This window comes from Myotis brandtii, unplaced genomic scaffold (genome assembly GCF_000412655.1).
Source record: "Myotis brandtii unplaced genomic scaffold, ASM41265v1 scaffold436, whole genome shotgun sequence".
Taxonomy (NCBI): Eukaryota; Metazoa; Chordata; class Mammalia; order Chiroptera; family Vespertilionidae; genus Myotis; species Myotis brandtii.
Window position 1 is genome coordinate 1,870,346 of NW_005366679.1, and position 27,771 is coordinate 1,898,116.

The following is a 27,771-nucleotide window of genomic DNA, read 5'->3' on the forward strand; positions in this document are numbered from 1 at the left end:
AGAAAAAAGATTAAGGTATGTTAATAATTTATGGGGCTTAAAACTAATATAATCACAAGCAGTTGATATTTAAAACAATATTTACCTAGTCTCTGCAATGTTGGTAGCAATTACTATTTTCCGAACACCAGGAGGGGTTCTTTTAAACACCTGTAAGAAAAATTACATCAAAACCCCAAAAGTACACAAATTTCTGATACTTCACTCTTGCAATTAGAGAAATTACTTCAGATACTATTCATTTTTAGCACTGTTTATCTGTTGACATATGTATGAATCTGATATTTACAGTTGTATTTATAAGATATACATCATTTTCAATACCATAAAACTCCCTTTAGGTATACCAAATTAAAACCTCCCACAGATGTCAGAACCTTATCACAAACAAGATTTTAAAAGAAATACAATAATTTACATAATGTTTTTTTAAACAAAAACTGGTTAAACATTGTATTGTGTAGTCAAGCTTTTAAGGGAGAGAGAAAAATTTAGTTTAAGGATAAGAATTATGAATTACCCAAAAATATATGGGTAATGACAATAACCAAGCAGATGCCCAACTCATCAGAATAAATATTAGCTAGTGTACCTTCTTAAACTAGCTTTTGAGATTAGACTGGATTAAAACAAAAATCCTCTTCAAATGCTGAATCCTACCAACAATGCAGCATCCACAAAGCTACCAAGTTGATGAAAAGACATGCAGCCAAGTCCCACTTGGCTATAAAGCAACAAAATGCACAAACTTATCCCTACATGTATAAAAGTGGTAATAGAGAAAATGCTGTTTCCAAGTCTATCACATATTCTCTAGCAAAGGAATAAAAAATTGACTGTTAGGGTGTCAGAGATGGAAGTGCCTCCACATCGAAAACTCTGCTAAGTCTTTGGAATCAAGAGTTCTCTCTCTTTCCTCTTCTCTTCTTTATCTAGCAGCACTCTGTAACTAATTCAGCTGGCTGAGCCTTATTCAGGACTGGTACCAGCAGAAAGGGTATTAAAATAATCTTAGTTTAAAAAAAAAGTTGTTGCCCTAACCGGTTTGGCTCAGTGGATAGAGCGTCGGCCTGCGGACTGAAGGGTCCCAGGTTCGATTCCGGTCAAGGGCATGTACCTTGGTTGCGTGCACATCCCCAGTGGGGGGTGTGCAGGAGGCAGCTGATCGATGTTTCTCTCTCATCGATGTTTCTAACTCTCTATAACTCTCCCTCCCTCTGTGTAAAAAAAAATAAGTAAAAAAAATTAAAAAAGAAGTCTTTATATTTTCTTAGAGAGGAAAAACTAGAAGGGACCCACCAGGGCCTGCAAACACTGCAATCCAGAAAATTATCTTGCCTTTGAGAATGCAGAGTTCATTCTAATCAGAGTAATCTCTGAATCTAAGTCAAAATATTCAAAACCATAATAATAAAAACCAAAATAATACATTATTGACAAAACAGGAAATCTCACACCTACAAATATATATATACTAATGCTGTTAAATCAAAATTTCAAATATAAAGATATTTAATTTCTGGGTTGATTTATATTTATGGGAACTCACATACCTTTTTTCTTTTATTCATAAAAGCCAAACAAGTTATTAGTGAAACCAATCTTTAAATTTTCCCCTAATGTTGGTTGACATAACTAATTTGATTTGTGGATTACCCTCTCTAATTCATGTTTTTATAAAATTATCTCCTGAGGACTCATTTGCAAAGGTTCCCAAAGAAGTATTTTTATATGGATTACTATTTGAAAATGTCTTAAAAATAAAATATAAAACAAAACGCACAATAAGCAGTCCTTTAAGATTGCCTCAGTTTGAAAGATAGTCAATAAATTTAACATACCTGTGTCTGGTTAACTGTAGGCATCAGTGAATGTAAAGGTATAATAAGAAACCTGTCTGAAAATTAAAAAGAAAATTAATTTTTCTTTTTAGAAAATTAAATTTTAAGATAGTTTCAGAAAAGCTCCATCAGACATATATAGAACATAATTTTAAGAAATTACATTCATACTTTTTTTAAGTTGCAAAATGAAATAGCTCAAGCTCATTCATGATTATTAGCTAATAGAAAGTTTGTTGCAGTATAGTGAGGGGAAGGAGGGTGACTGTTAAGGAAACAAAGGTAAATTTCACATTTAGCTGTGGTTACAAAAAAATGCAAACTGACTTAAATCTCTAACAACAGTACCCAAATGAATCAAGATAGCTATATTTCTACCAGAAAAGAATTGGTGTTATTTAAAAGAAAGACTGTCTGTGACCCTTCTGAACTTAAAAAATAATAAAATGCTGTCAAGCAAATGGTTTGCTAAAAAAATGCTCTAAAATTACTTTGGTGACATGAAATAAAGTTCATTAATTCAATCAAAATTCAAACCAAATATACTTAACTCAAATTGAATTAAGCCTTCAAACATAACTTCCTGTTTTTAGAAAAATCAGGTCAAAAAGAATCAAATGAAACGATAACATGAAGATTCAGACAAATCAGAGTTGATCTAGTCTTTTCCATAAGTCATCAACGTGAAAGAAGTAAGGAAAGAATGAGAGTGATGTTCTAGAACTAGAGTCAAAGATTTATCTGGTTTGACTTTTTCTATAATTTGAACAAGCTAACCTTGAAAGACATTACAGGGGCAAAATAGGAAAACCTGATTATAGACTGGTTTATTAAATGATGTTAGTGATTAGGTATGATAGTGGCATTGAGGTTATTATAAGGAATTGTCTTTATTTTTGAGAGATGCATGCTTATATATTTAGAGATAACATATGATAGCTACAATTTACTTTAAAAAGGGAAAAAATTAGACCATGAAAATAATTGTTGCATTGAAGTCATTTGTATATGGTATTCATTATATGATTTTTCTAATTTTCTATAAGTTTAAAATGTTCATTACAAAGTAAAAAAAAAAAAGAGCAGTCAGGGATGATGAAAGTAATAACAATTTTGCTGAAGACAATATAATTGGGATAAAAATAATTTATATAGCTGATATCACACACCAAAGTGGTCAACAGAAACAAAATTTCTTATGACACGAATGAGAATGTTGATAAGCATTTGATAAATTGAATTTCAAGATTTACTTGTCAGTCAGTATGGAGTACGACCAATTTCTCCCTTTTTTACAATGACTAGCAGTATATAACTGATTATTATGGCTAAATTTTAAAAATATGATTTGAGAAAAAAATACTTGTTAAACTTTAAAAAACTTCCTTTCAAAGAAATTGAGCTGGTGGTGAAAGTTTAAATTAATACCTCCATTCTTGAGAATAATTAAGTTAAATTAGAAAATTAATGAAGTCAATTATAGTAATCTAGCATATCACACCCTTTCCCCATTTCCACAGAAATAATATTACATTTGGGCATATATCTTCCCTGCTTTCTTATGATGGGGAAAAAAGAGGCCAAAGTTGGAAAACTCAACCCCCCCCAAAATTCCCATTGTTTTTAAAAAAAATTCAGCATAGAGTTTAATCATGCCTAATCTTCTATATGGAAATGTTACCACTTACAAGAAAAAGAAAAAGTGGCATTTCATCATAGAGAAGTCATGGTAATCAGATAAAAATATTTTTATAACTTGAGAAGAGTAAATAATTTTAATTATAAAGAATACTTTGAGGGCACTACTACAATAGAATTTAACAAAGAATAAAAAATACACCTTTTACTAGTCTACCCAATACAATTAGAGCAAATATTTTTTAGTTTTATAAAATAAAAATGTGTCAAAATTACTTCAAGAGAGTAAAGTTAGAAGTTATATTCACAATTATACATTAAATAGAATTTGCTTTGTATTTTACTGATTTGAAGTTAAAAATGACACCTGAAGATGCTGTAACTGAATTTTATAGGAGAAAAATGTCCCCCTGCATTTCTCTAAGACAAAAGAGGTGATATCTCTTAAAATAATACTGTTAAAGAATCAAATCATCTCAGAAAGTTTTAAAACTTCAGGACACTTTCTTGGATTTGGGGTGAGGAGGAGGTCAGGTATCTGAAGTTTAAATAAGTGCCATGCTGACTGTTGTACAGTCAGAGATGAGAATCAGTGGACTAAGGGATTACATACTCACATGCCAACATTTTCTCTTTAAGGGCTCAATTTATTAGGCAAATTTAGGAGGAGAGGGGAAATGTTCTCACTATAGTAACACATAAAGAACTTCACTAAAATACCCACCATCTTCACCTAGAATTTCAGAAAAAAACAACCAAACAAACGTAAAATAATCCAACTTTTGAAAAAAACTAATCTGGGCTAAGACCACCAAGTTCTTATAATGACATGGCCTTAGAAGCAATACTTCCTCAAATGAAAGATAAGAACCAGGCTACATATGATTCAAGTACCACTCTTGGAATTGCAATAAAATACATTTCAGTAATACCTGATTTAAACATCACTTGTGACATCAAGAGATCATGTAAAGTGCTGATATTGTCCCAGCCTGGTAGGAAGACCAATATTGCACCATCCTGTATGGAAGGGAAATAATCATTACAAATGATCACATAACAAAATACATAAAAAAATCTGTGCACTTTAGCCTTCATTAAAATTATACTAAGGAAAATTTTGGTTACTGATTGTAAATAATGAATACAAGTTCACTTTTTAAAAATAGAATTTGTAAACCAGATTTTTCATTTGTTTAGTCTTTTCTTCAAATAGGTCAAATATCTAAATCATTTGGCATTTTGAGATTCTCATTCCTGGTGTCAAAAGCAATTTCTTCTGTTAAGTTATTTTTATTATTTATTTTTAAATATATTTTATTGATTTCAGAGAGGGAGAGGGAAAGAGAGATAGAAACATCAATGAAAGAAAATCATTGATCAGCTGCCTCCTGCATGCTCCCTACTGGGGATCCAGTCCACAACCTGGGCATGTGCCTTGACGGGGATCGAACCCAGAATCATACCCAGGACCCTTCAGTCCACAGGTTGACACTCTATCCACTGAGCCAAACAGGCGCTAGGGCATCTATAAGATATTTTTAAAAAGCACTTACAAGGCCCTAGCCAGCTAGCCCAGTTGGTTTGAGAGTTGTCCTAATGCACCAATGTTGCAGGTTTAATACTTGCTCAGGGCACATACAAGAGTCAACCAATGAATGCATAAATAGGTAGAATAACAAATCAATGTTACTCTCTCTCAAATCAATTTCTTTAAAAAAGCATTTAATTATTTTTTATGGCCTCGATCTAAAAATAAAATTAAGTCACTTGAGGAAAACAAAACTAACCTCTTCTTCCAAAACAATGTAGCGAATAAGAGCAGCAATCAAATTCAGATCAACTTTATCATCATCCATCATTTCTATAACATCTACAGTACTTGCAGAATACCTAGCAAAGTTAAATAAAATATCATGAAATACTTGATATAGTTTCCTGAGGTTTAAATTTCTATAAAATCTAAAAATTAACTCAACCTTCAAATGAGGGAATGATAGGAGAGAGTTAGTGGGGAAATAACAGTGTTTACAACATAGTATTCAGCTGGAAAATGAGATAATAATCTTCTTAAATACGAACAAATTCAAGAAGATAATTCCTGCTTTTTGTTTTAGTCAATTCAGTCACTATGCTCTGACTTCCAAACAGAACAAACTTACCTTTTCCGCAGTTCCCTTACATAATCTGGCCAGCGTTCTTTATAGGTTGCTTCTTTTTCTTCTTTCTCTTGTCTATTTACATGCCCTTGCATGAAACCCCTCTTAAACTGGGATCTGTGTTCTTTTTGTTCTGGAACATATCTAAAATGAAAACATTCTTAAGTAGCTTCACTTTCACTATAATTTCTAATGAACACTAGTTAAATATACATTTATTTGCAAGTATCATTAACATAAAATCTGACATTCTGGATGAAAATCATTCTTCTCTATAAAGTATATACAACTCTAGATCATTTTAAGCAATCAAAATTAGAGTAACTTTCACCTTCAATTTTAAGTTTGCTCTAAAAAAAAGTTAACGTTAAGTCCAAAATAATAGTTAATGCTGCCTAGTAGAAGACTCATATTTTACATATAGGTTTTCAAACCTGAGTACATATAAGAATCCCCTAGAGAGTTTGTAAACTGTAAATTCTGAAATCCTATACCTTGCGATTTGGATTAAAGTCTGGTTGGTTGGGGTCTGCTAACCCAGGAATTTTAATTAGTGCCCCAGGAGATTCAGATAGTGTATCTATAAATGTACAGACACATGCATGAGAACTATTTATTCTGCTCAGGTTCACAGATATAGCTAATGGCAGAGCCAAATCAGCATTCAAATCTCGTCTGTCCAGCATTATGCTCTGACTCCACCATGCTACAGTGACTGCTATAAGCAGGGCACATTTGCCCCAGATTCCAAACTATTTACTATAAGTGGGTTCTGAGAGCATGAAGGTGGAGAAAGACAAAGAAAAATGAACTAAACTTTTAACCCCAAATCCCCTCAGAGTTTGCCTAGGGAACAGCTTCCAGATAGAATGGGAGGTTTGGAGCATTGGTTTTGTGAGTCAGACAGATTATGGAAATGATGTCCTTGCTCTGACATTGACTAGCTGTGTGACTTTAAATAAGGTGTAACTTTCAGGTCTCTAGTTTCCTTATTTTAAGAGATTAATACTTTGATAACAGTATTGGCATAAGAATAAGAGCAAAAAAGTGATTAAGTAAAGCACAGTGCCTGACACATAGCAGACACCCCAAAAGTGTTAATCCCCTTCCCTATTCAGTACCTGTGACCCAGGATCCCCCTAAGTCTTCCATACATATAGAGGCATCAACTTGAAGTAGGGCAACCTGAGACAGAGATTAGTCCTAGTCAGCAGGATAGACCCACGGTTGGTTCCCTTCCCAGCAATTCCAACAACAGAGGTAACCTTCAACCCCCAACCCAAGGGCCCAATCACAACCCTCCATCTCATGTCACCTTACTTTCTTCCCTCCTGCTTCCCTGTAGTGCAGCTCTTCTACAAATAGATACTATCCTTTTGCTTCGAGAGACCCTTTAACTACAGTTCCTTGTATATAACCTGCCTTCTAGGCAGCTTAAGAAAGCAATCCATCATTATGTAATTTTAGATTACTGATCCCGGAACTTTGTTTTCATCATTATTGTCAGTGCTGACTTTTATTCTCTTAGAAAACAACTGATAAATGTGCTGTGGTAGGACACAGAACACATAGTGGAAAGTGGAATTGAGGAAGGGCATAAAAACTTATGGACATGATAAAACCAGAGCATGGGAGACCTATATAACTATCTCTCACTTTTAATATGTTCTACCCTGACATACACACTTCCCTCTTTCTTACTCTGAATTTCTCTGCTTTTCTGACTTACCTAGCCTATCTCTGCTATATATAATCTCATTTCCGACACACTCTACTTTCTCACAATAGGTCAATCACACCTCATATTAACAGTGTACGTCTCCCTGCCTCGATATAAGCTGTGAGGTTTCTACCAAATCTTGCCTCGTTTTATTCTCAGAACCCTAAGGCACAGTGCAAGGTATAAAGTTTAAAAAAATATCTGTTAGATTCTGCCGACTTTTCTCCATATAAAATCTTTCTTCTCACTTTCCCACTATTCATTTTCCCATTTAACAAGTAAGCTGTGGAATCTTGAAAAATCTCATCACAAGTGTTTCTACATCTATCCCTGTACTTATTCAGATGTTTACTAGAGGTCAGGCACTGTGCTATGCACTAGTTACAGAGATAAAGAGGACAAAATCCTTGACCTTGAACCTTCTGAAATCTATTGAAAAGGCAAATATAAAGAGGCGCTTTACATGGTGATAATGTAAGTGTTTTAAGGGACATGATAAAAGTGCTACAGGAGCCTGGATGAGAAAACATCTCATTCTGTGAGAGGACCAGAGATGGTTTAATGGGCAATGGAGCTGGAATTTATTTTTATATAATCAATAGTTTATAGGAGAAAGAATGGAGAAGGTGGCAAATCAAGTCGAAGAGGAGGAAATAACATGTAACAAAGCACAAGTTATGAATGAAAGGCCAATGGCTGGCATGGTAGAGAATGGCAGCAATTGTGAGAGTAAAGATCATGGTGCCAAAAGAGGAACTATTATGTTAGCACAGGAGAGATAATATGGATCTTAAGTAGAAGAAACAAAAATGAGAAGACAATGTATGATCAAGGCATTGTGCTAGGGGGTGGGTAAGGGGAGGAATACAGGATAACTTAAGAATAATTTGGTTACTAAACAAGTAAAGCAGTTAACTTATCCTAGTTACATAACTCCTTGATAAATATTAGCATTTTTGATTTGTAGCTTAGACAACTGGGTGGAGGATAACATCAATAACCATGATAAGGCATAATTGTTTTGGTGAAAGCATGGTGGGAATGGAATGTAAGATGATTTTGGTTTAAAAAATGTGAGGTTCAAGGTGTCTGTGGTACTGGAATGCTGCGGAGCAGAGTTAGATAACAAGTTTAGAGTTCAGGAAGAGCTTCAGCTTTGAAGCTCTACTTCAGAAAGCTGTGAAAATACAGAAGTATGGTCATGCAAATAGGACTGCACCCAGGAACCACAACAGACTGAGAAAAGGCTAATGGAGAACTGGAGGGGAAAATCATACTTAAAGGGTAGGGAATGGAAGCCCGTGAAGAATGAGAAAACCAGGTAGGAGAACCAGAAGTGAGGTCCAAGCACTAAAGACAGAGGCTCCCAAAGTTCGCTGCCCAGGGATCTCTGAAAAATACTGATGCCTAGCTGCCAGCTCAAACTGTGTAATGTGATTAAGGAATGGCGTGTGATCACAGCATCTGGATTTCAAAAGGCTGAGGGTGACTTTAATGTGCAACCAAGTGTGGGAATCCCTGATGTAAGGACTCATTAACAATGTTTTAGGAGGAAGAGGTTAAGGGTGAATTTCTGAATTAAAGTTTAATAGAAAAGGTAACATGTTAGCATTTTTAAATCTCTTATTTCTTAATATTTACTTACCTTATTTTTTCAATTATATCTTCCAAAAGATACTCCACAACTGGAAAAGTGAAACCAGGTATGTGTATCATTGGACAGTTACCTATTATGGTAAAAAAAAAAACATAAGTCTATACTCAATAAAATAAAAATAAACACTATAAAAAGGATGATGAATCTATTACTTTTTATAACTTCAGAAAATGGTCCTGAGCTTTTACAGCTCTATCCTATTTTCTATATCTAGTTCAATAAAAGGCAGCAGCCTAGCCTTCACTCAACACCATTTTACTACTACTAAACTGTGCATATACCTCACAGTTCTACAAAGTAATGCAGAATATCAAAGGACAAAGTATTTTAAATTGCACTTAAAATCCATTATGAGAAGTCTATTTCCTCTTCATCATTAGCCAGAATATTGCATTAGAACCCGTTTTATTTAAATCTATATATGAAGCAGTCCTCCGTGGCACCCAGAATTAAGAAAAAAGTAGTTAAAACAAAACCTAATCAAATATTAAACTGTTACTATTTTAGAATTATTAGTTTTTAAAAAAATATTCTTAAAACTGTTTTCTAAATGTTACTCATATTTTGTACCAAAGAAAACAGTACACACTGTAAGCAATGGTCAACAATGCAGCAGAGGTCAAAGTAACTGAGGTGGTATCACAGCTCTGCCTCTGATTTTCATAAATTTGAGTAAGTTACTCAATGTTAGTTCTGGATACCGCATTAAAAAAAAAAAAAAAGACATAATACACTCAACCGATCTCACAGGCTTTGAGAATCAACTAGGCTGAATACAAGAACATGTATTAAATATAGCTCTATTCCATTTAACTCCCTACTTTTTCCTCTCCTTCCCCAATTAAAAGTAGGAGAGACAGGGGAATAATTTTAAAAGAATATATTTTGCAGCTAGTCAAACTGAATTTCAAATCCTCTCAACCCTCTGTTAATTAGGCAACCTTGGATAAGCTATTTAACTGTGCTGAGGCTTTCTCATCTTTAAAAATAAAAATAACAGCACCTACCTCACAACATATTATGAGAATTAATAAAGACAAAGTGCCATACATACTACGTTGCACATTGACTAGTAATCACTAGTATTATTGTCATTAGCAAATTGCCACCCTAGCCTGTGAATAGTACATAAAAGCCACAAAAGAATCATAAAATGTTAATAAAATTATTCAGATTTGTGGTTTGACTTTATTGATGCCACCTTAATTATCTGGTAGTTACCCAGAGTAATAATAATAAATTTTACTCACCAAAATATTCTGAGAATTTCTCAGCATTCAATGTTGCACTCATCAATATTACTTTCAGGTCAGGTCGATAATTGAGAAGGTCTTTAATTACAGTCATTAAAACATCTGACTGCAGGTTTCTCTCATGGATTTCATCAAGCACAATATGACTAACACTGGACAAATGCCTGAAGCAGAAGTATGGTGAAGTATGTAACTCAGTATAACAATTAGTAACATCCTATTTAATAATTACATCTTTTATAGGACTTAATTAAATGTCCTGAATTGAAATATACTCACGGGTCTGACTGAAGCCACTGAAGGATGATTCCTGTTGTACAGTATAAGATAGAACCCTGTTTCCTTGGCAACCGGCTGTGAATAAAAGACACAAGTAAACAATTCTTGGTTTTCTTTACTAGTACATTACTAAGTACCACAAACATCTAAAAGAAAATCTTCAATTTTAAAAAGGTTTATAGTTTTAATGAAAATCTTCAACTTAATTTTGTAGTTATAGGAATGCCTACCAGGTAATGAGAAATACTACATCCACATTCATTATACATTGTTTTTGTTGTCATGATACAATGTTAATAATTTATTTTTTAAAGGCATAAACAACCACTGACATTCAGAAAATGACTCATTACTTTGGACCTAAACTTCTGTTCAGTGACTGGAAAGTCAGTTGGTTAAAAAAGATAAATGGAATCTTGATCTTCAGGAAAAAAACTAAAAAAATACAATGAAGTGGGATAAGGGGTTAAAGATACCAAAATCAATAAGGTAGGTCAGGGGCTGGGTGTGGTACCAAAATATAGGACACTAACTCCTTTCAGGGGAAGCGATGATCTACTAATGTATGTCCAGAAAATGTTATTTTTCAAATCATTCCATAATATAGAAGACATTAAAATGGTAATCCAAATATCAAATTGGGTTACAAAAATGACTAAGGGTTGCAAACCTCCTATGCTTGTTACTTTAAATGTTAATTCTAATAGTTATAATTAGCATACATATGGAGAAAAATCTTTTCTTTTTTAATCTCTAGCTTCAAATTTTAACTAAAATATACCTGTAAACAAGTGAACATTCTTTACCTCTGGAGACGAATTTGGTATCCAGTACTATTACCATTGCCACAAGTTTCTGCCCTTTCTGCAGCCACTCTCTCTGCAACCTTTAGTTAAAATAAAATACAGTTACAAAGAAAAGAGATTTTCCTTTAGTACAAATATCCTAACCATCCATGAAAATCTGAGATGGTTATATTTACTCGCCTCTTATATTTACTTTTCATTTTCTCTTAAGCTCTCCAAGGCCAAATGCTCTTTCTTCACTATTTTCAAAGTGTCTTTCTACAGCCACCCTCTCATTATTTCTTCCCTTTCTTTTTGTCTTTTCTAAAAGAGTAGGAAATCCTGTTCTGAACTTATATTAACACTAGAGGTCTGGTGCATGAAATTCGTGCATGGGCAGGGTCCCTAGGCCTGGCCGGCAATCACAGCCAAGCTGTGGGATGACTGGTGGGGCAATCGGGGGCCCCCACTGACACCCACCTTGGCTGGCCTGGTGCCGCTTGCTGGCTGGCCCCAACCCCCATCGTTGCCACCGCCGCCGGTTGCAAACAGCAGGGCAATCAGGGGGCCTCCTGCTGGCACCCGCATTGCCTGGCCTGGGGCCTGAGAGCTGGGAGCAGCTCCTGCATTGAGCATCTGCCCCCTGGTGCTCAGTGAGCGTCACAGCAACTGGTCATTCCGTCATTCGGTTGATTTGCATATTAGGCTTTTATTATATATGATGTATTTACCCTCAAATTCCATGCAAGTTTTATATTTGGTTCTTTCCTTTGGTTTTAGACTGGTGGTTCTTTCTTTTTTTAAGAAGTGTGTTTATAATTTTTTAAAATGTTTTTATTGATTTCAGAGAGGGAGGGAGAGATAGAAACATCAATGATGAGAGAGAATCATGGATCAGCTGCCTCCTGCACACCCCCAACCTGGGATCGAGCCCAAAACCCAGGCATGTGCCCTGATTGGAAATCGAACTATAACCTCCTGGTTCATGTGTCAATGCCCAACCACTGAGGCACACTGGCCAGGCAAGATTGATGTTTCTTAATTCCTAGTTCTTCATTGTGTTTTAAAACTTATGGTGCCAAAGGTAAGCTCTGGATAGATGAAATGCTATTATAATCATACTGATTTATGTAACTAAAAGTAAACAGTCATCTTGTAACAGAACAGTGATGACAGAGGTTAGAAACAGAAAATGACATGATTACTTTTAAAGAAATACTTCAGAAGTAAAACTTCCAATCAGTGTATCTGGTACACATCATTATTTCACTTTTCACTATTTATACTATCCATTCAAAAACAACAGATTTGGGGGGAAAAAAGAAAAAGAAAAAAAAAGCTATTATCAAGACTACCCTAAAGGAAAAAGGAAAGTGAAGTGAGAGATAACTTACAGAAATGGCACTAATTCTTCTTGGCTGGGTACAAACTATCCTGCATGCAGATCCTTTTCCTCTTTCGATGTAATTATCCAAAATGAACTGAGTAACTTGAGTGGTTTTTCCACAACCAGTTTCACCACTTATTACCGTCACCTGATGATTATCGATCATATTTACCAATTCCTATTTCAAAAAGAAAAATAAGTGAAGGACATCACATGTTAAGTCTGAAAAGACAGTTATCGAAGTTCTATCAAACTGAAGGTAACTGCTTCTAACAAACACTAATGCCTTTTAAATTTTATGTGAAATGCTGACAGTTTGGGTTTTTGGATATACCAGTTTTCAAGAGCTAAGAAGCACTAAATTATTAAAAGAACTCAGCCAAGACACTGTTAAAGAAAAACACACTGGTAAGAACAAAAGAGTCAACAGCTCATAAGTTCCATGCATAAGGATTAATTAAAAAGAATGTGATCATATGGGGCTATTGAGTACAAGGCAAATATCCCCTGATACCTAAACAACTACTGAAGACATTAAAAATTTATATCTTAATTCATAAATATGGCTTTGTCTGTAGGACAAATTTTGTATACTGTTTTAAAGAATAATGTAATTTAAAATTATTTCCTTTCAAATAATTAAAATCAAGAAAAAAATATAAATACCTAAGTTTACAAAATAACTTTTTGTGAAAATTCTTGTTTTTAAACTCTAAAAATTTCAATTATGGACATAAATATATGCAAACTTTAGAAAAAATTGTTTCATGACCATATTTTTGTTTTCAACAATTCAAAAGAATAAAATGAGTTTCTAAGAATATCCTTCAGAGAAAGGTTGATAAATTTGTATTTCTTCTTAACATAGCACTTTGTAAAAAAACCTGTATTCAAGTATTTTACAAATCAAATTAAACAGTGCATAATCATTTTACCTTTTGCATTCCAAATGAAGGCAGCTTTTCCCTGAAATGCTGAAATAAAAAAAAACACAAGTTATAAATTTTCACCAAAAACTGGAATGAATTTATAATCCTGGTAATCAGGATATATTGATAAATATGCTAGAATACAAGTATTTTATTACCTCACAGCTTAAGTGAAGTATCAAGACTTAAAAAATAATTTTTTAAAAAAAGAACTAAGTAATAACTCAGCAATCACTTTGGTTTTTGAAACATAGAAAAATAGAATTCTATTACATCCAATAGAACGGAGATACATTTTATTTCTATATCACATTCTTTTCCCACTCATTGATCCACACCATTTACTAATGCATTAGGCACTAGAACATATTCAAAGTATTCTGGGTACTTGCCTTTGAGTATAAAAGAAAGCTTAAAACAGTATCTGCAGTAAGAAAATCTGGTACTGTCATTTAAGAACTGTGATCTTAAGTCAAACTTGGAGGCCCAAAGGTTTTAACTGAGGGCTACCACAGATCTGAATGAAGAGCCTTTATATAAAAAATTAGTAGCAGTTTCTGACACATATTAGCTACTCAACAAGTTTTTTGGGAATTACAATTAGAAATACTAAAGACAGCATGACTAATTCTTTCCTGTAACTTTTACATGGTAATTTCTAGTTTTGAAAACTTTATGGAACCCCATACCCACTCTACATAAAAATGACATACACTAAGAAAGCAGCACTATGGTTGACACTGAACTAGATGTATTATCCTATACCCGTGGTTGGCAAACCGTGGCTCGAGAGCCACATGCGGCTCTTTGGCCCCTTGAGTGTGGCTCTTCCACAAAATACCATGTGCGGGCGCGCACGAACAGTGTGATTGAAACTTCATGGCCCATGCGCAAAAGTCGGTATTTGTGGAAGAGCCGGTATTTTGTGTTAGAGCCACACTCAAGGGGCCAAAGAGCCGCATGTGGCTCGCGAGCCGTGGTTTGCCGAGCCACAGTTTGCCGACCACTGTCCTATACTATAATAAAAGCATGATATGCAAATCTACCGAACGGTGGAATGACCAGTCACTATGACACGCACTGACCACCAGAAGGCAAGACACTCAACACAGGAGCTGCCCCTTTGTGGTCAGTGTGTTCCCACAAGAGGAGCACCGCTCAGCCAGAAGCCAGGCTCACAGCTGGCGAGTGCAGCGGTGGTGGCAGGAGTCTCTCCTGCCTCCACTGCAGGTGGGCAGTAAGGAGCGAGGGGTCCTGGACTGTAAGAGCCCCGGACAGCAAGAGGGATGTCTGAGTGCTGGCTTAGGCCCCATCCCCCCCCCAGGGTGACTTAAATGAATTCTAGTGCTTTGAGATAACAAGTCACAGGGCCTAAGCCGACAGTCAGACATCCCCCGAGGGGTCCCTGACTGAGAGAGGGAGCAGGCTGGCCTGAGGGACCCCTCCCCACTGTCGTGCATGAATCTCATGCACCGGGGCCTCAAATATAACATAAAAAAAAAATCTTCAGGGGTATAAAAAAATAAACCAGTTTTAACAAACCCTCTTTATTGAAGAGGGGAAAAAAATGCAAAATTAGAACTATCCTAGGTAATCTAGTATATTACTGCCATGCTTTTTAATTTCTTGAAACATCATCCTTCTTAATTTTTTGCCCATTTGATTTGTCAAGATGGAGACTATGTCAAAGTCCCTAATACTAGTTTATTCTATATAATAGAGCTAATATGCTAATCAGACTAAACAGAACGACCATCCGGACATCCTTCCGGATGACCGTCTGGACGACCTTCTGGATGATGCCTGGGCTGCGAGGGCTGGCCAGGGCTTTGAAGGGCTGCCAGGGATGGCCAAGGCTGCGGGGGCCAAGCCCCTTGCATGAATTTCACACATCGGGCCTCTAGTTGAGATATAATTTAGCACATAACATTGTCAGTTTCAGGTGTACAACATAATCATTCACTATCCGTATATACTGTGTAATGATCACCGCAATAAGTCTAGTTAATATCCATCACTACACAGTTTTAATTTTTTTTCTCATGATGAGAACTTTAAGATCTATTCGCCTAGCAACTTTCAAATATACAATATAGTGCTATTATTAACCATGCTCTATATGCCATCCTTGTCATGGTCAGGTAATTCATACTAGTGCCATAAAAATGAGTCAACATGGTGACTTAAATGAATTCTAGTGGCTTTGAGATAACAAGTCACAGTACTTTTCTTAGTAATTTATTTTATTATAATTTTAAAATTATTTAAAAACCATTTCTTAATGATTTAAAAAAATAGTATCCTATGTAGTTAAATGCAACCATCTTAACATGTAAATATATACAAGTTATCCCATTAAACTAACATCAACCATATTTGCTCTCTATATACGTAAATGCTGGTGAAGGGAGAATTACAACCAAATATTCTTTCCCATTCCTTATCTAAGGACAGGGAATATCTTATCAGTCTTTGGAAAATATAGCACAACGAAAGACATCTAGTAAGTAAAAAATTAATGTTTATTAAATAAATCATAAAGTAAGAGAAAATATGGCATATTACCAAGGATTAAAGAGTTGAACTCTAAAACACATCTGAACTTCAGACCTGGTTCTATACTAGCTATGTAACCTTAGGTCGCTTAACCTAAGATTCCTTTTCCTCATCTGTAACAGACATGTATAATCTCATACAAGGTGTTGGGAGGTTTAAAGGACATAGTATATGTAAAATATTTACAACAGTGTCTGGACAATAGGTACACCACCAACTGGTTTTGTTTTGCACATTTCTTCTCTAAATTAAAACAATCACTCAACTTTAATAACATTTGAGCTCTATCCTCCATACAAAGTAAACAGAGACAGTAGCTAATTCTCCTTGTCCCTAAGGCAACAAAAGAAGCTGTACTCTCTTGTTCTGGCCAGCGTGACTCAGTTGGTTGAGTGTTGTTCCAAGCACCAAGAGGTCACCAGTTCGATTCCTGGTCAGGGCACATACCTGGGTTGCCGGCTTGATCCCCAGTAGGGGGTGTGCAAGAGACAGCCAATTGACAGGTCTTTCTTATCAATATTTCTCTTTCCCTCTCCCTTCCCCTCTAAAATAAATAAAAACCTATTATAAAAAATAAAAGAAACTCTGCTCTCAACTACATTCTGAATTAATCTTGAAATCCTCTTTGTCCTTATATTTTCACTCAGCAGGCATAAATAAGCTACACAATTTGGCCTCTGGACAACCTCAGCTCATCTATTCTAATCAAGATATCTACTCTTAATCAGCAACAGTCAATGCATCCTTTCTTTCTCACAGAAGATGTGATATTCTGCCTTTCCCTATCTCTAGAACATCCACAAATCACACAATTTTATCATTTAACTAGAGGCCCGGTGCGTGAGCGTCTGGCATGAAAGGGCAAGTCCCAGCTGACCTCTGGGTCCTAGGAAGCACCTGGGCCCCCAGGAGCGCCCCTCCGCCTGAGTCATCGGGCACCCCGGCAAGCTCTCTCAGTGCCTGAGAGCCGGGTGGCTGCCCAGCTCCCTGCCGCCGCCGCCACTGGTCACCATCTGTGGGGTGATCAATGGGGTGATCGCGCCCCGCTTGCACCTGCCTTGGCCTGGCACCGCAAGCTCACCTGCTCCACCATCCTGTCGCAGTCCCACTCTGGTCAGGGCCCATCGGGGCTGGCAGTGCCTCTGCCAACGCCCGCCATGATCAGCACACTCATAGTGAGCAGTCGAACTCCCGGTTGAGGGGACAATTTGCATATTAGGCTTTTATTATATAGGAGGAGGAGGAAGGATAGGAAGGGACCTTAAAATATCTTGCCTAGCACAAAAATATTGGGGGGTTGGGGTGGGGGAAATTCAGGACAATTTCAGTTCCTATCACAATCCTGTCTTTAAAATGTTTAATATCATATAACTTTTGAGGGGGTTTAATGTGGTCATCTGTAAAAGGCAAGCTCTGGACTAAATGGTAGAGAAGAAACTTTATACTTCTAACCACTGTGTCATAAAAGACATTTCCCTAAACTGGCCTAGTAAAGTTAAACTTCTTTTGTCATTTGCATTACCATTTTCAAATATTTTTTCTCACCATATAAGCTGCTGTAAATGAGCTAGGCTATTGTAATTATGTGTAATTCCATTCCTGTTGCTTTTCTCTACAATATGAGGGGGGAAAATTCTCAGAGGAAGGCCTGTGGAAGAATCTCACTAATCTATACCATGCAACTACCTCTAAATATAATTTTATTGCCCTAGCTAGTTTGGCTCAGTGGATGGAGCATTGGCCTGTGGACTGAAGGGTCCTGGGTTCGATTCCGGTCAAGAGCACATGCCCGGGTTGCGGGTTCGATCCCCAGTAGGGGGCATACAGGAGGTAGCCGATCAATGATTCTCTCTCATCACTGATATTTCTCTCTCCCCCTTACCCTTCCTCTCAATAAAAATATATTAAAAAATATATATATATACACATATATGTATATGTATATATACATGACATATATATACATATATATATGTATATATATACATGAGAAGTAAAAGTTTTTCCCACGTCTTGCTTCCCATTACCTGCATTTCAATATACCGAAGGTCAGTTTTTTTCTTTTGTAAATCTTCCAATAACTGTTGGTCTAAGTTTACATCTGGTTCATTTTCTTGCAAGAGATATTCAGAATCTCGGTCAATATATTTGTCCCTGATTCTGAATGTCTTCTTTTCTTGATTCATCAATTTTTTTTCCCGGTCCTCCAATTTCTTCTCTGAGTTTGGTTTGTTCTCAGCAGGAGCTTCAGAACCATACCTATTTGGACAAAATAAAAAAATGACAAAAGGGTTAAATAACTACTCAAGCCTGGAAAGAAAACAATATGCTGTTTAATTATTTCAAAATCACCAAAAATCGAAAGCTTTTATTCTTTTCTCTGAGTAGAGCAATTATGAACAAACTTAGATTCTTAAAATTTTTCCTCCCTACAACTAGATAATGCCAGATAAGGTATTCCTTGTGGTAATAATAATAATAATAATAATAAATCGACATAAGTCATTCCTCCATTGCAATGGCTTAGTGAGCCTTGTTGTTTTTAAAACTTTATTTCTTCCTGCCACCTTTTCTGAGCTATAAATGGGATGCTGTATTACAGTCCCAGAAAATTTTTCACTAATCTCCTCTCTAAATGATAGTTTCTGTGATTTTCTTAAAACAGCATCACTTTTTGCAGATCTCCCCCACAGGAAAATTTTGGAAATACAAAAATGATGGGAACAATAAGTAACAACTTGATAAATCTCATTATGAAGATAGACTATTCCTACCACTTAGCTTTCCTGTAGAATACGCTATTTTTATTTAATCTTTCATAAAATCTCCATCTACTTAAGAAAAATGACTTCGAGACTAAATTTCACTTATTAGAGAGTCTAAAGATGGAATTTCTATTATCATTTTTTCCCTAGCCAATGCTATGAAAGAAGTGTCACTCTCTGCCCATATTTCAAAAGAACACTTTTTGTTTTACCCATGATCTTCAGGAGCAAACCAGGATATCTGTGCTTCTGAATCTTTGTCACTCTTAGCTTGGACAGAATGTAGTAGCTGCACAATTTGTTCTTCTCGATGTTCATCCATATGCACTACGGCTCTCTATTTTGTGCAAAGAAAAAGCATCCTCATCAACATGAGAAAGCATGTATAAAATTATTTGATACAAAAATACAGGCAAATATATGTTCAACAAACACATGTAAGAGAAAGTTAATGTTACCAGTACCACACTTGCCTTCTTACCCAAATCCAATTCCTAGACCTAATATGTTAACATTTTTGTATCTATCCTTCAAGATCCCTATTATATATGTACAAAATTAGCTCTAGTGTAACTGGGTAAAATTGCATATTTATGTTTTTTCCTAAAACTTGGGTTCCCTTACCTTCTACCCTCACATATTATGATTTTGTTCCCTACCTTAAATTTTCAGATACCCACAACTGAAGTTAATGAAACCCAATATTCTGTTTAAAAACAAACACTAAGTTAAAAATTGGAAATACTAGTTTGGTTGCAATGAGAATTTTAAGAGCATTTTAAAGTTCTTACATAAGAGGAATTGGGCTCAGAGAAAATATATAAAACGATCAGTGCTCATGAGATGATGATCCAATATGGCAAATGATGCACTTTCCTCACAGAATGAGAATTATTAAAACACACACACACACACACGCACACACACACACACACACGCACACCACACACAGCAGAGGCCTGGCTGATGTGGCTCAATTGGTTGAGTATTTTCCCATGCACCAAGAGGATCCATTCCAGGTCAGGGCACATGCCGGGTTCAGGCTTGATCCCCAGTAGGGGCAGCTGATTGATGTTTTTTTCTCTCTCTCTCAAAATCAGTAAAAAACGTATTAAAAAAAACCACAGTAGAGAAAATATTTCATTATTTTATTGGGAGAGAATACATGGAAGATATTACTCTGTACAAAGTTAGAAAAAGAACTTTTAAAAACTGTTCTTTTATAACTGCAAATTATAATTAGTTGAATTATAAGTAAACCCAGTAGTTAAAAGAGTGGGTAGATTTTTGTCTTCAAGTGTGCACACAGTAAAGATGGCCAAGGTATTAAATGAAAAAAAGCCAGTCGTAGAAAATGTGCAATAGGATCTTGTTTTGGTTACTATCAATTTTTTAAACAAGTTATTCACTTTACAGTCTACACTTTTTGCAATATTTTCCCCAGATATATTTCTGGCACATGGTAGATGTTCCAGAGAAGTCTGTCCAAAGAATGGATAAATGGTTGAATCCTTTAAAATGAGAATATATAACATTTGGGTTAAAACCATTTTTCTCTTTAAGAAAATAAACATGTGCACAAAAAGAATACAATGAGATATTTGGGGAATTCCAGGAGATCTGTACTAATAACTTATTAAAGGGTTAATAAAAGCATAATTATGCTCAGACAATTAAAAAGTTTAATACTGCAAAACCCTGGCTAACAGAAAAGCCTTAGAGAATTACGAGCTGCAGCAAAACCTAATTATTGACAAACACTAAACCCCCAAATTTTGTCTGTTTTTCTTAATTGTGCAGCATAAATCTTTTTAAGATGGTTTATATAATGGACTACTGTATCTTTTCTTCTATAGGATATGTCCACTGAAACTGGTTTCTCCTGGATTCTGCCCTATGCACCTTTATCTTTGCTGATTTTAATCTGTAATAATTTGCTGTAAAAACAAAAGCAAAAAATTCACTGTGAGTTCGCCAGCTTTTCAGAGTTTTGTGATTCCTCCTAGTGAATCATGGTACCTGAGTGTGGTCTTGGCCACCCCCAACACACAGATTCATTATTAGAATATTTCCCCCTATAGTTTAAATTTTGAAATGTCTTTGACATATATTAACATTTACTGCTCCATGAACTACATTAGATGGTTACTGATTACTATGTCTCTTCTTGACAGTTAGAAATTTAAGAATCTACAGCAATAGTTTAATTAAAGACTCCTCTGGGAAGGAAGCCCCAAGACATAGTCTTCTCAAATAAAGCTTTCTTAATTTTTATACCCTTCCCAACTACATCAAGGGCTCAAAGCCATTGTTTCTTTCATTCATTTTCAAAATGGCAAAGAGAAGATTATGTACTGTCTACCAGAAGAACGATTTCTTCCCAACTGAAACTCATTCACAGTAAAGCATTTCTTAAACCAACTAGAACTTTACATTTTGAAGCTTTTGCCTCTACTAACAGAACAAAGGTTCACCTCCTCACCTTGTTACATGAGTTTAAGATAGTCACAAAAAGGCGAGATGATTGCAAAATGAAATAGCCCCTGAAAACATAATTGATACTTTTTAGTAAGAACACAATTTACCTTTTTTTAAAAAAAAATGTTTTCATTGATTTTTATAGAGAGGAAGGAAGAGAAAGATAGAGAGAACCATGGATGGGCTGCCTCCTACCAGAGATGGAGCCCCGCAACCCAGGCTTATGCCCTGTCCAGGAATTGAACCAATAACCTTTTGGTACATGGGATGAAGCTCAACCAACTAAACCACAGTGGCTGGGGCAAAATTTACATATTTTATAAATTAATTTTAATGAGGTTCTCCACCCAATGAGGGCCCAGAGGCTACAAGCAGTTGAGAATTTGTTTGTAAGCTGCGTCCTTCCTAACTTTCCAGTCCCATCACTCTTCACTTTATCTCACCCCTGTCTGGAAACTCTCACATTTTGTTTATGACTATTTGATTTGATTTTTTAAACATTACCCCTCTCCCTCCCCAGACATCTTCAAATAGTTTTTATCTTTTTCCTGGCAAAAGAGACCCTCAATAGTGTCCAGCAAAGTGGCTATGTCTACTTCACCAGCTTCCAATTATCTGCAACTATTTCAAACTTTCTCCTTTCTGTGACACACCAATACCACCTTCCTGTTCACCCTCATAATTTCACACACAGTATTCACAAAGAAAACAAAAAGTCCTCAATTGCTTGCAATCAAACCTAAACCCAACACCACCAGAACCCATCATTTATTCTTTTCCTTCCTGTTAAAATGGAAGGAGTCCATTTTCCTGCTTAAAGTTAATTTCTTCACCTAAACCCTGCAGCTCAATTCTGTTCACCTCAGGGCTATCTCCTATTTTTGAGGTTTATCTTCCTTTCCTAAATCGCTCTCCCTCTAGTAGTCATTAGGCTATTGATCAATATTCTGGTTTGCTTCTTTCTAGATATATGGTAGGATTGCATTTTCCCAGCCCTGAGTTAAGCATGGCCATGATTTACTGGCCAGAGAAATGTGAATGGGAGTCTCCAAGAATCGGGGTGATTTACTGTGCTCCCTCCTGGCTGTCAGCAAAACCAGCTAAATGGGTGGAGGCGCGAGGAGCCTCATTCTCATAATGAAAACTCTCAACCGTACTCCCATGGTCAAGTAATATGAGTAGAAAAACAAACCTCTGCTGTTATGAGCGGCTGATCAGGGGGCGGTTTACTGCTATGGCATGATTTGGCCCACGCCGATATACGTCCCCTCTCCATTGACCCCCATCATAGCATCAGTACATGAACAATGTCAAATCTCTTGACTTTTGAAACAAAAACAAACACCCAGGAGGCCAGGAACAGAGAATAAAATAGGGGCTTGACCTATGGTAATTGTTGTGATTTGACTTGGGACATACTAAGAAGGCAGAACAGACAGATTTGCTGAAATGAAAGAGAAAAGTCACAGATAAGCCCCATTTTGGCCATGGCAGGTGAATAAGTGGTAGTGACATTTACAAAAATAGGAAGGTTTGGGGAGGGGTTGGAAATCAAGAGTTCCCCTGGTAACGGTCCACGGCACAACTGGTTTCAGGTGGAAGTAATGATGAACAATTACTCCTGATTTCACTTTTCATCCGTTTCGGTCTTATTTTCCCAACTAGACCCTAAGTTACTTGGATATCTTATTTCTTCAGGTCCCCACAGCAACATGCATAACACCTTGCGTGAAAACGGGGGTAAACAGAACTTGGTAACGAGTCTTTAGGAAGTAACTGCGGGTTTGTGGCTGTTTTAATAATAAAAATGAAAGCTGGACTATTCTACCGAACGACCTACACGCCAAATCGTGCCTGGCAGCTTTTGTTCCCCGCAAACCTGTACCTAATGCAGAATGGTCGCTAGTTCAGAGCGCATCGGGCAAAAATCTTAAATAGAAGCGACCATAATTCTCCTAAGGGAAAGGGTGGAAATCTTAGTAAAAATGACCATAAAAGTGACCATAATTATTCTAAGGGAAAGGGCGGCCTCAGACACTATGACAGTGACATCTCAAGGCAGCCCGTCTCGGCTGGAGCCTGGAATGAACATTGGCTTTGTCCCCCGTGCACCGGCCGGGCACACACGCAGCCCACAAACATCCCAGCGGCTTCAGGTCAGAGGCGCTTGGCTAACGTTAAGCCACAGAGTATCTTCCACAGGAAGCTTTAGCCTAGCTCCTTTGCACTTCATATTCACTCCACAGACCACTGACACCGGTTAAGGAACCAAGTTAAGAAACAAAAACAGAAACAAAGAGAAAGTTAGGGGCGGCGGCAGAAGACAGAAGAGCTACCCGGCCTCACGCCCTGCCTGGCCCCGCCGCGTCTCCGATTACCTCCTGCCTCTCGGCTTCCTTGTTCTTCTGCCCCTGCTTCTTCGCGTACCACAAGCCGATATCGCGGCCTTTCAGGTGCCCGGGATGTCGGCCTCGGCCTCCGCGCCCACCCCCGCCGCCGCCGCCTCCGGAGCTTCGACTCCCCCCATGGCCCCCTCCGTGGCTTCCTCCGTAGCCCCCGCCGGAGCCGCGGGGCCCACCATCGCGGCCTCCACCGTCGCGGCCCCAGCTCTGATGGTAGTCATAGCTCATGGTCCCGGCGGACTACAACGCGTGAGAACCTGCAACCGATAGAAATGGCGACCGGGACCGGAAGCGAATGCACGTCCACTTCCGCTTTGCTTCCGGCGCCCGGCGCGAGAAGGCGGGCCCTTTAGCGTCACAAGCAGCCATTTCCGGCGACGTCACCGGCAAGCGGGAGGTTTGGCTCCACTGAAGTCCTATGTGATGTTCCCTTGGTTGGTCAGTCTCTTACCTGTGAGCCTCTGGAAGGAAAGCGAGCAAAAGGCTACAAGGTTTTTCCCCCTACGCCCAACAAGTGAGGAAATGGGTTTTGCTTCCATGTTCTTCATGGTAAAATCTGGAGTTTGCGTCCAATTGGGCCCTGGATAGTGAATATGGATTGACACTGTAAAAGGACCAGTGGGACCATGCATTCTCCCCTACAAGTCCCTAAAGCAGCGGTTCTCAACCTGTGGGTCGTGACCCCTTTGGCAGTCAAAGGGGTCGCCTAAGACCATCGGAAAACACATATATAATTACATATTGTTTTGTGATTAATCTCTATGCTTTAATTATGTTCAATTTGTAACAATGAAAATACATCCTGCATATCAGATATTTACATTACGATTCATAACAGTAGCAAAATTATGAATCAGTTATGAAGTAGCAACGAAAATAATTTTATGGTTGGGGGTCACCACGACATGAGGAACTGTATTAAAGGGTCGCGGCATTAGGAAGGTTGAGAACCACTGCCCTAAAGAAATGAAATGAGTTCACCTTTTTCTAGTGCAGTGGTTCTCAACCTTGGCTGCGCATTAGAATCACCTGGGAATCTTTTTAAAATCCTGATTTCTGGGCCTCATCCTCCGGAAATTCTGTTTCTTTGTTACTAATGTTGTGGCCCACCCCATAACAAACAGAATTTCCGGAGGATGAGGCCCAGAAATCAGGATTTTAAAAAGATTCCCAGGTGATTCTAATGTGCAGCCAAGGTTGAGAATGCTACGTCTTGGAAACTGCCTAGCACCTGTTTCAAATATTAAATTACGTATAAAAACGTCCCTGCCTTTTTAAAAGGATTATCACTACTACCTTTATCCAACAGCATGAGATGAGCATGTTCAGTACAGAGTAGTTGGGCAATTAAACATCAGTTGAAGATTCATATGTTCATATGAAGTTCTCTGTTGTTGATTGACCAGGCCACTAAGTGTCTAGCTGTTTTTGAATAATCAACGGACTGAGACACACAGGCGTGGATGCTCACAAAGAGATAATCAGTTTATTTGCACATTTTACTGATTTAAAGGCACTAGGATACTCACTGAATAAAGGAAGTAGGGCATCAGCTTTCGTTTTGTGCAATCTTGAGAAAATAAAGGCTAAAGAAATTAGTGTGCAGTGAATTAAGAAAGAAAATGCTATATGCTGGGAAGGGTTGCAGAATACTGCCTCTGTGGCATAAAACATATTTTGAGAAGATAGATTTGATTTCCTGAAATTGCTTATCTGCCTAAAAGCAGAGCCTCCCCAAAGAACTCAATTTTCATAAATCCCTTCCCTGGGGGAGGAACCAGGGAAGACTAACTCCTACCACTGGAGGCTATAAAGTCAGCAACACACCTAAACAGACATTCTCAAAAACCTACCATATCTTCCATCTACTCTCATAATGCCCATTTCTCTTTCCTAAAAGTCCTGTGCTTTCCCATAAGAACCTTTTCTTCCTCCTCTTCCTCTGTTAAAATGCCATTAAGCCTCAAGTTCTAATTCCTTTCTTGAGTCATATTTTTCTTTGAATTCATTTAGGTGTGACTAAATCTTGTCTGTCCTCTTGCTTATTTGTCTGTTGTGGTTTAATTTGCAGGCCTCAAAAACTAAACCTATGAGGATAGAAGAAAAGTTTTTCTTCCCCAACAGCCATGAAATGTTATAGCAAAAAGAATTTAATTAGGAAGTGGGTAAGTCCTTTCTAAAGAATGAGAGGTTAAGTAGTGAATTGCTAGATAAGTAGACTTTTACCAGACTAATGATGAGGGGAGAGATTATTATAGGTGGAGGGAACAATGTGTGTGAAGAGAGATGGTAAAGCATTTGGGAGTGAGAAAACTCTACACTGAAACTTAAACACTGATGGAGAAGATCAAAGATCTTATGTGGCATATAAAATCATGCAGGACCTTATATGCCACATGAATAGCAAGAGTTCACTTTGAGCAGGGGAGTGATTACTTTGGCTCCTTTGAGTAGAAAGGAATGGAGGAGACAGGAGTGGATGAAGAAAGACTAGTTAGCAGGCTGTGATATAGGGAGGCAAGAAGGGATGACAGAGAAAGATAGGATGTGGTAAGGATTGGAATTAAGAGATAATGGGAGATAATATTGTTAAGATTTGATAATTTATTGAATGTGGAAAAAAAGGGTCAGGTGACTTTTGAGTTTAAGATTTGAAAGTCTATCAAATGAGGCAGTACTATATCCTGAAATGAGAAACAGAATTTATTTTTTTTTGGTTGGGGAAAGGGTTGAGTTAATGTGTTTAAATAATGTATGTAGAATTTGAGGAGCCTATGAAACATACAAATTGAGATGTCTAGAAAGCAGTTGGTTATGTGAGTTTAAAGTGCAGAGAAAACAGACTAATATTATACATATGGGAGTTTTGGGCCAATATTAAGACCATAGGAATTAATAGTTTCAATTAAAGTACCCATTGGGCATGCCTGATATGACAATATGTGAATTATTCAATACATAAGATTAGGTAGGCATCTTGGAGATGGTAGAGAGAAAGAGTGTGGACTTTGAGGTGAGAGAGTGTTATGGACTGAATGTGTTCCCTCGAAACTCATATATTGAAGCCCTAACCCAGTGATTCCCAAAGTGGGCGCTACCGCCCCCTGGTAGGCGCTGCAGCGATCCAGGGGTGCAGTGATGGCCACAGGTGCATTTGGGGGCGATGAGTAACTGCTATAAAAATTTAAAAAAAATTAATTTCCAGGGGCTGAGTAATATTTTTTCTGGAAAGGGGGCGGTAGGCCAAATAAGTTTGGGAACCACTGCCCTAACCCCAGTATGACTATTTGGAGATGTGGCCTCTAAGGAAGTAATTAAGTTATATCATAAAGGTGGGACCCCCCCCCCAATCAGATAGTATTAGTGTCCTTTTAAGAAAAGACAACAGACAGCTTGCTCACTCTTTCCTCAGAAGAAAGGTCATGTGAGGGCAGAGGCTGTCTCCCAATCAGGAAGAGAGCTTTCACCAGGAATCAGCCTGCTGACATCTTGATCTTAGACTTCCCAGCCTCCAGAACTGTGAGAAATAATTTTCTGTTGTTTATGTCACTGAGGCTTAAACCTGCGGTACTTTTTATGGCAGTCTGAGCAGAATAATACAGAGTGTAGGAAAAAACTAGCATTTATTGGTTGCTTAGCATTTGCTAGGGAGTTGGCTAGGTGGTGCACATTGATCATCAGCAGAAAAATGACCCCCAAAGATGGTCAATCATAATTTCTGCAATCTGCAAATTTAAAGTTGCTAATCAGCCAGGCTGGCGTGGCTCAGTGGTTGAGTGTGGACCTATGAATGAGGAGGTCATGGTTTGATTCCCCATCAGGGCACATGGCCTGGTTGTGGGCTGGATCCCCAGGTGTGGGGCGTGCAGGAGACAGCCAATCAATGATTCTCTCTCATCATTGATGTTTCTATCTCTCTCTC

General features: G+C 37.4%; 1 protein-coding gene across 4 annotated transcripts in view; it reads right to left on the minus strand.

Annotated features, from left to right (window-relative positions):
• The window catches only part of DHX36 (DEAH (Asp-Glu-Ala-His) box polypeptide 36), a 42,356-nt gene extending 18,193 nt beyond the window's left edge, over positions 1-24,163 (minus strand). For 2 of the 4 annotated variants that reach the window (XR_001363717.1, XM_014546224.1), the window contains exons 1-14: positions 23,826-24,163; positions 19,182-19,306; positions 18,232-18,463; positions 13,655-13,693; positions 12,727-12,897; positions 11,354-11,433; positions 10,548-10,622; positions 10,266-10,432; positions 9,004-9,085; positions 5,642-5,782; positions 5,270-5,372; positions 4,412-4,499; positions 1,842-1,897; positions 86-150 (exon numbers count right to left, since the gene is read on the minus strand). Coding sequence is in view for 3 of the 4 variants with exons in the window: in XM_014546224.1 (XP_014401710.1) it covers positions 86-150; positions 1,842-1,897; positions 4,412-4,499; positions 5,270-5,372; positions 5,642-5,782; positions 9,004-9,085; positions 10,266-10,432; positions 10,548-10,622; positions 11,354-11,433; positions 12,727-12,897; positions 13,655-13,693; positions 18,232-18,463; positions 19,182-19,306; positions 23,826-24,077 (1,676 nt within the window). In the remaining variant the exon portion in view is untranslated. Of the gene's footprint in view, positions 1-85; positions 151-1,841; positions 1,898-4,411; positions 4,500-5,269; positions 5,373-5,641; positions 5,783-9,003; positions 9,086-10,265; positions 10,433-10,547; positions 10,623-11,353; positions 11,434-12,726; positions 12,898-13,654; positions 13,694-18,231; positions 18,464-19,181; positions 19,307-22,639; positions 22,892-23,825 lie in introns of all 4 variants that reach the window. The other 2 variants (XM_014546223.1, XM_005874410.2) reach the window with 2 other exon arrangements.
• Between the last annotated feature and the right edge of the window lie 3,608 nt (positions 24,164-27,771).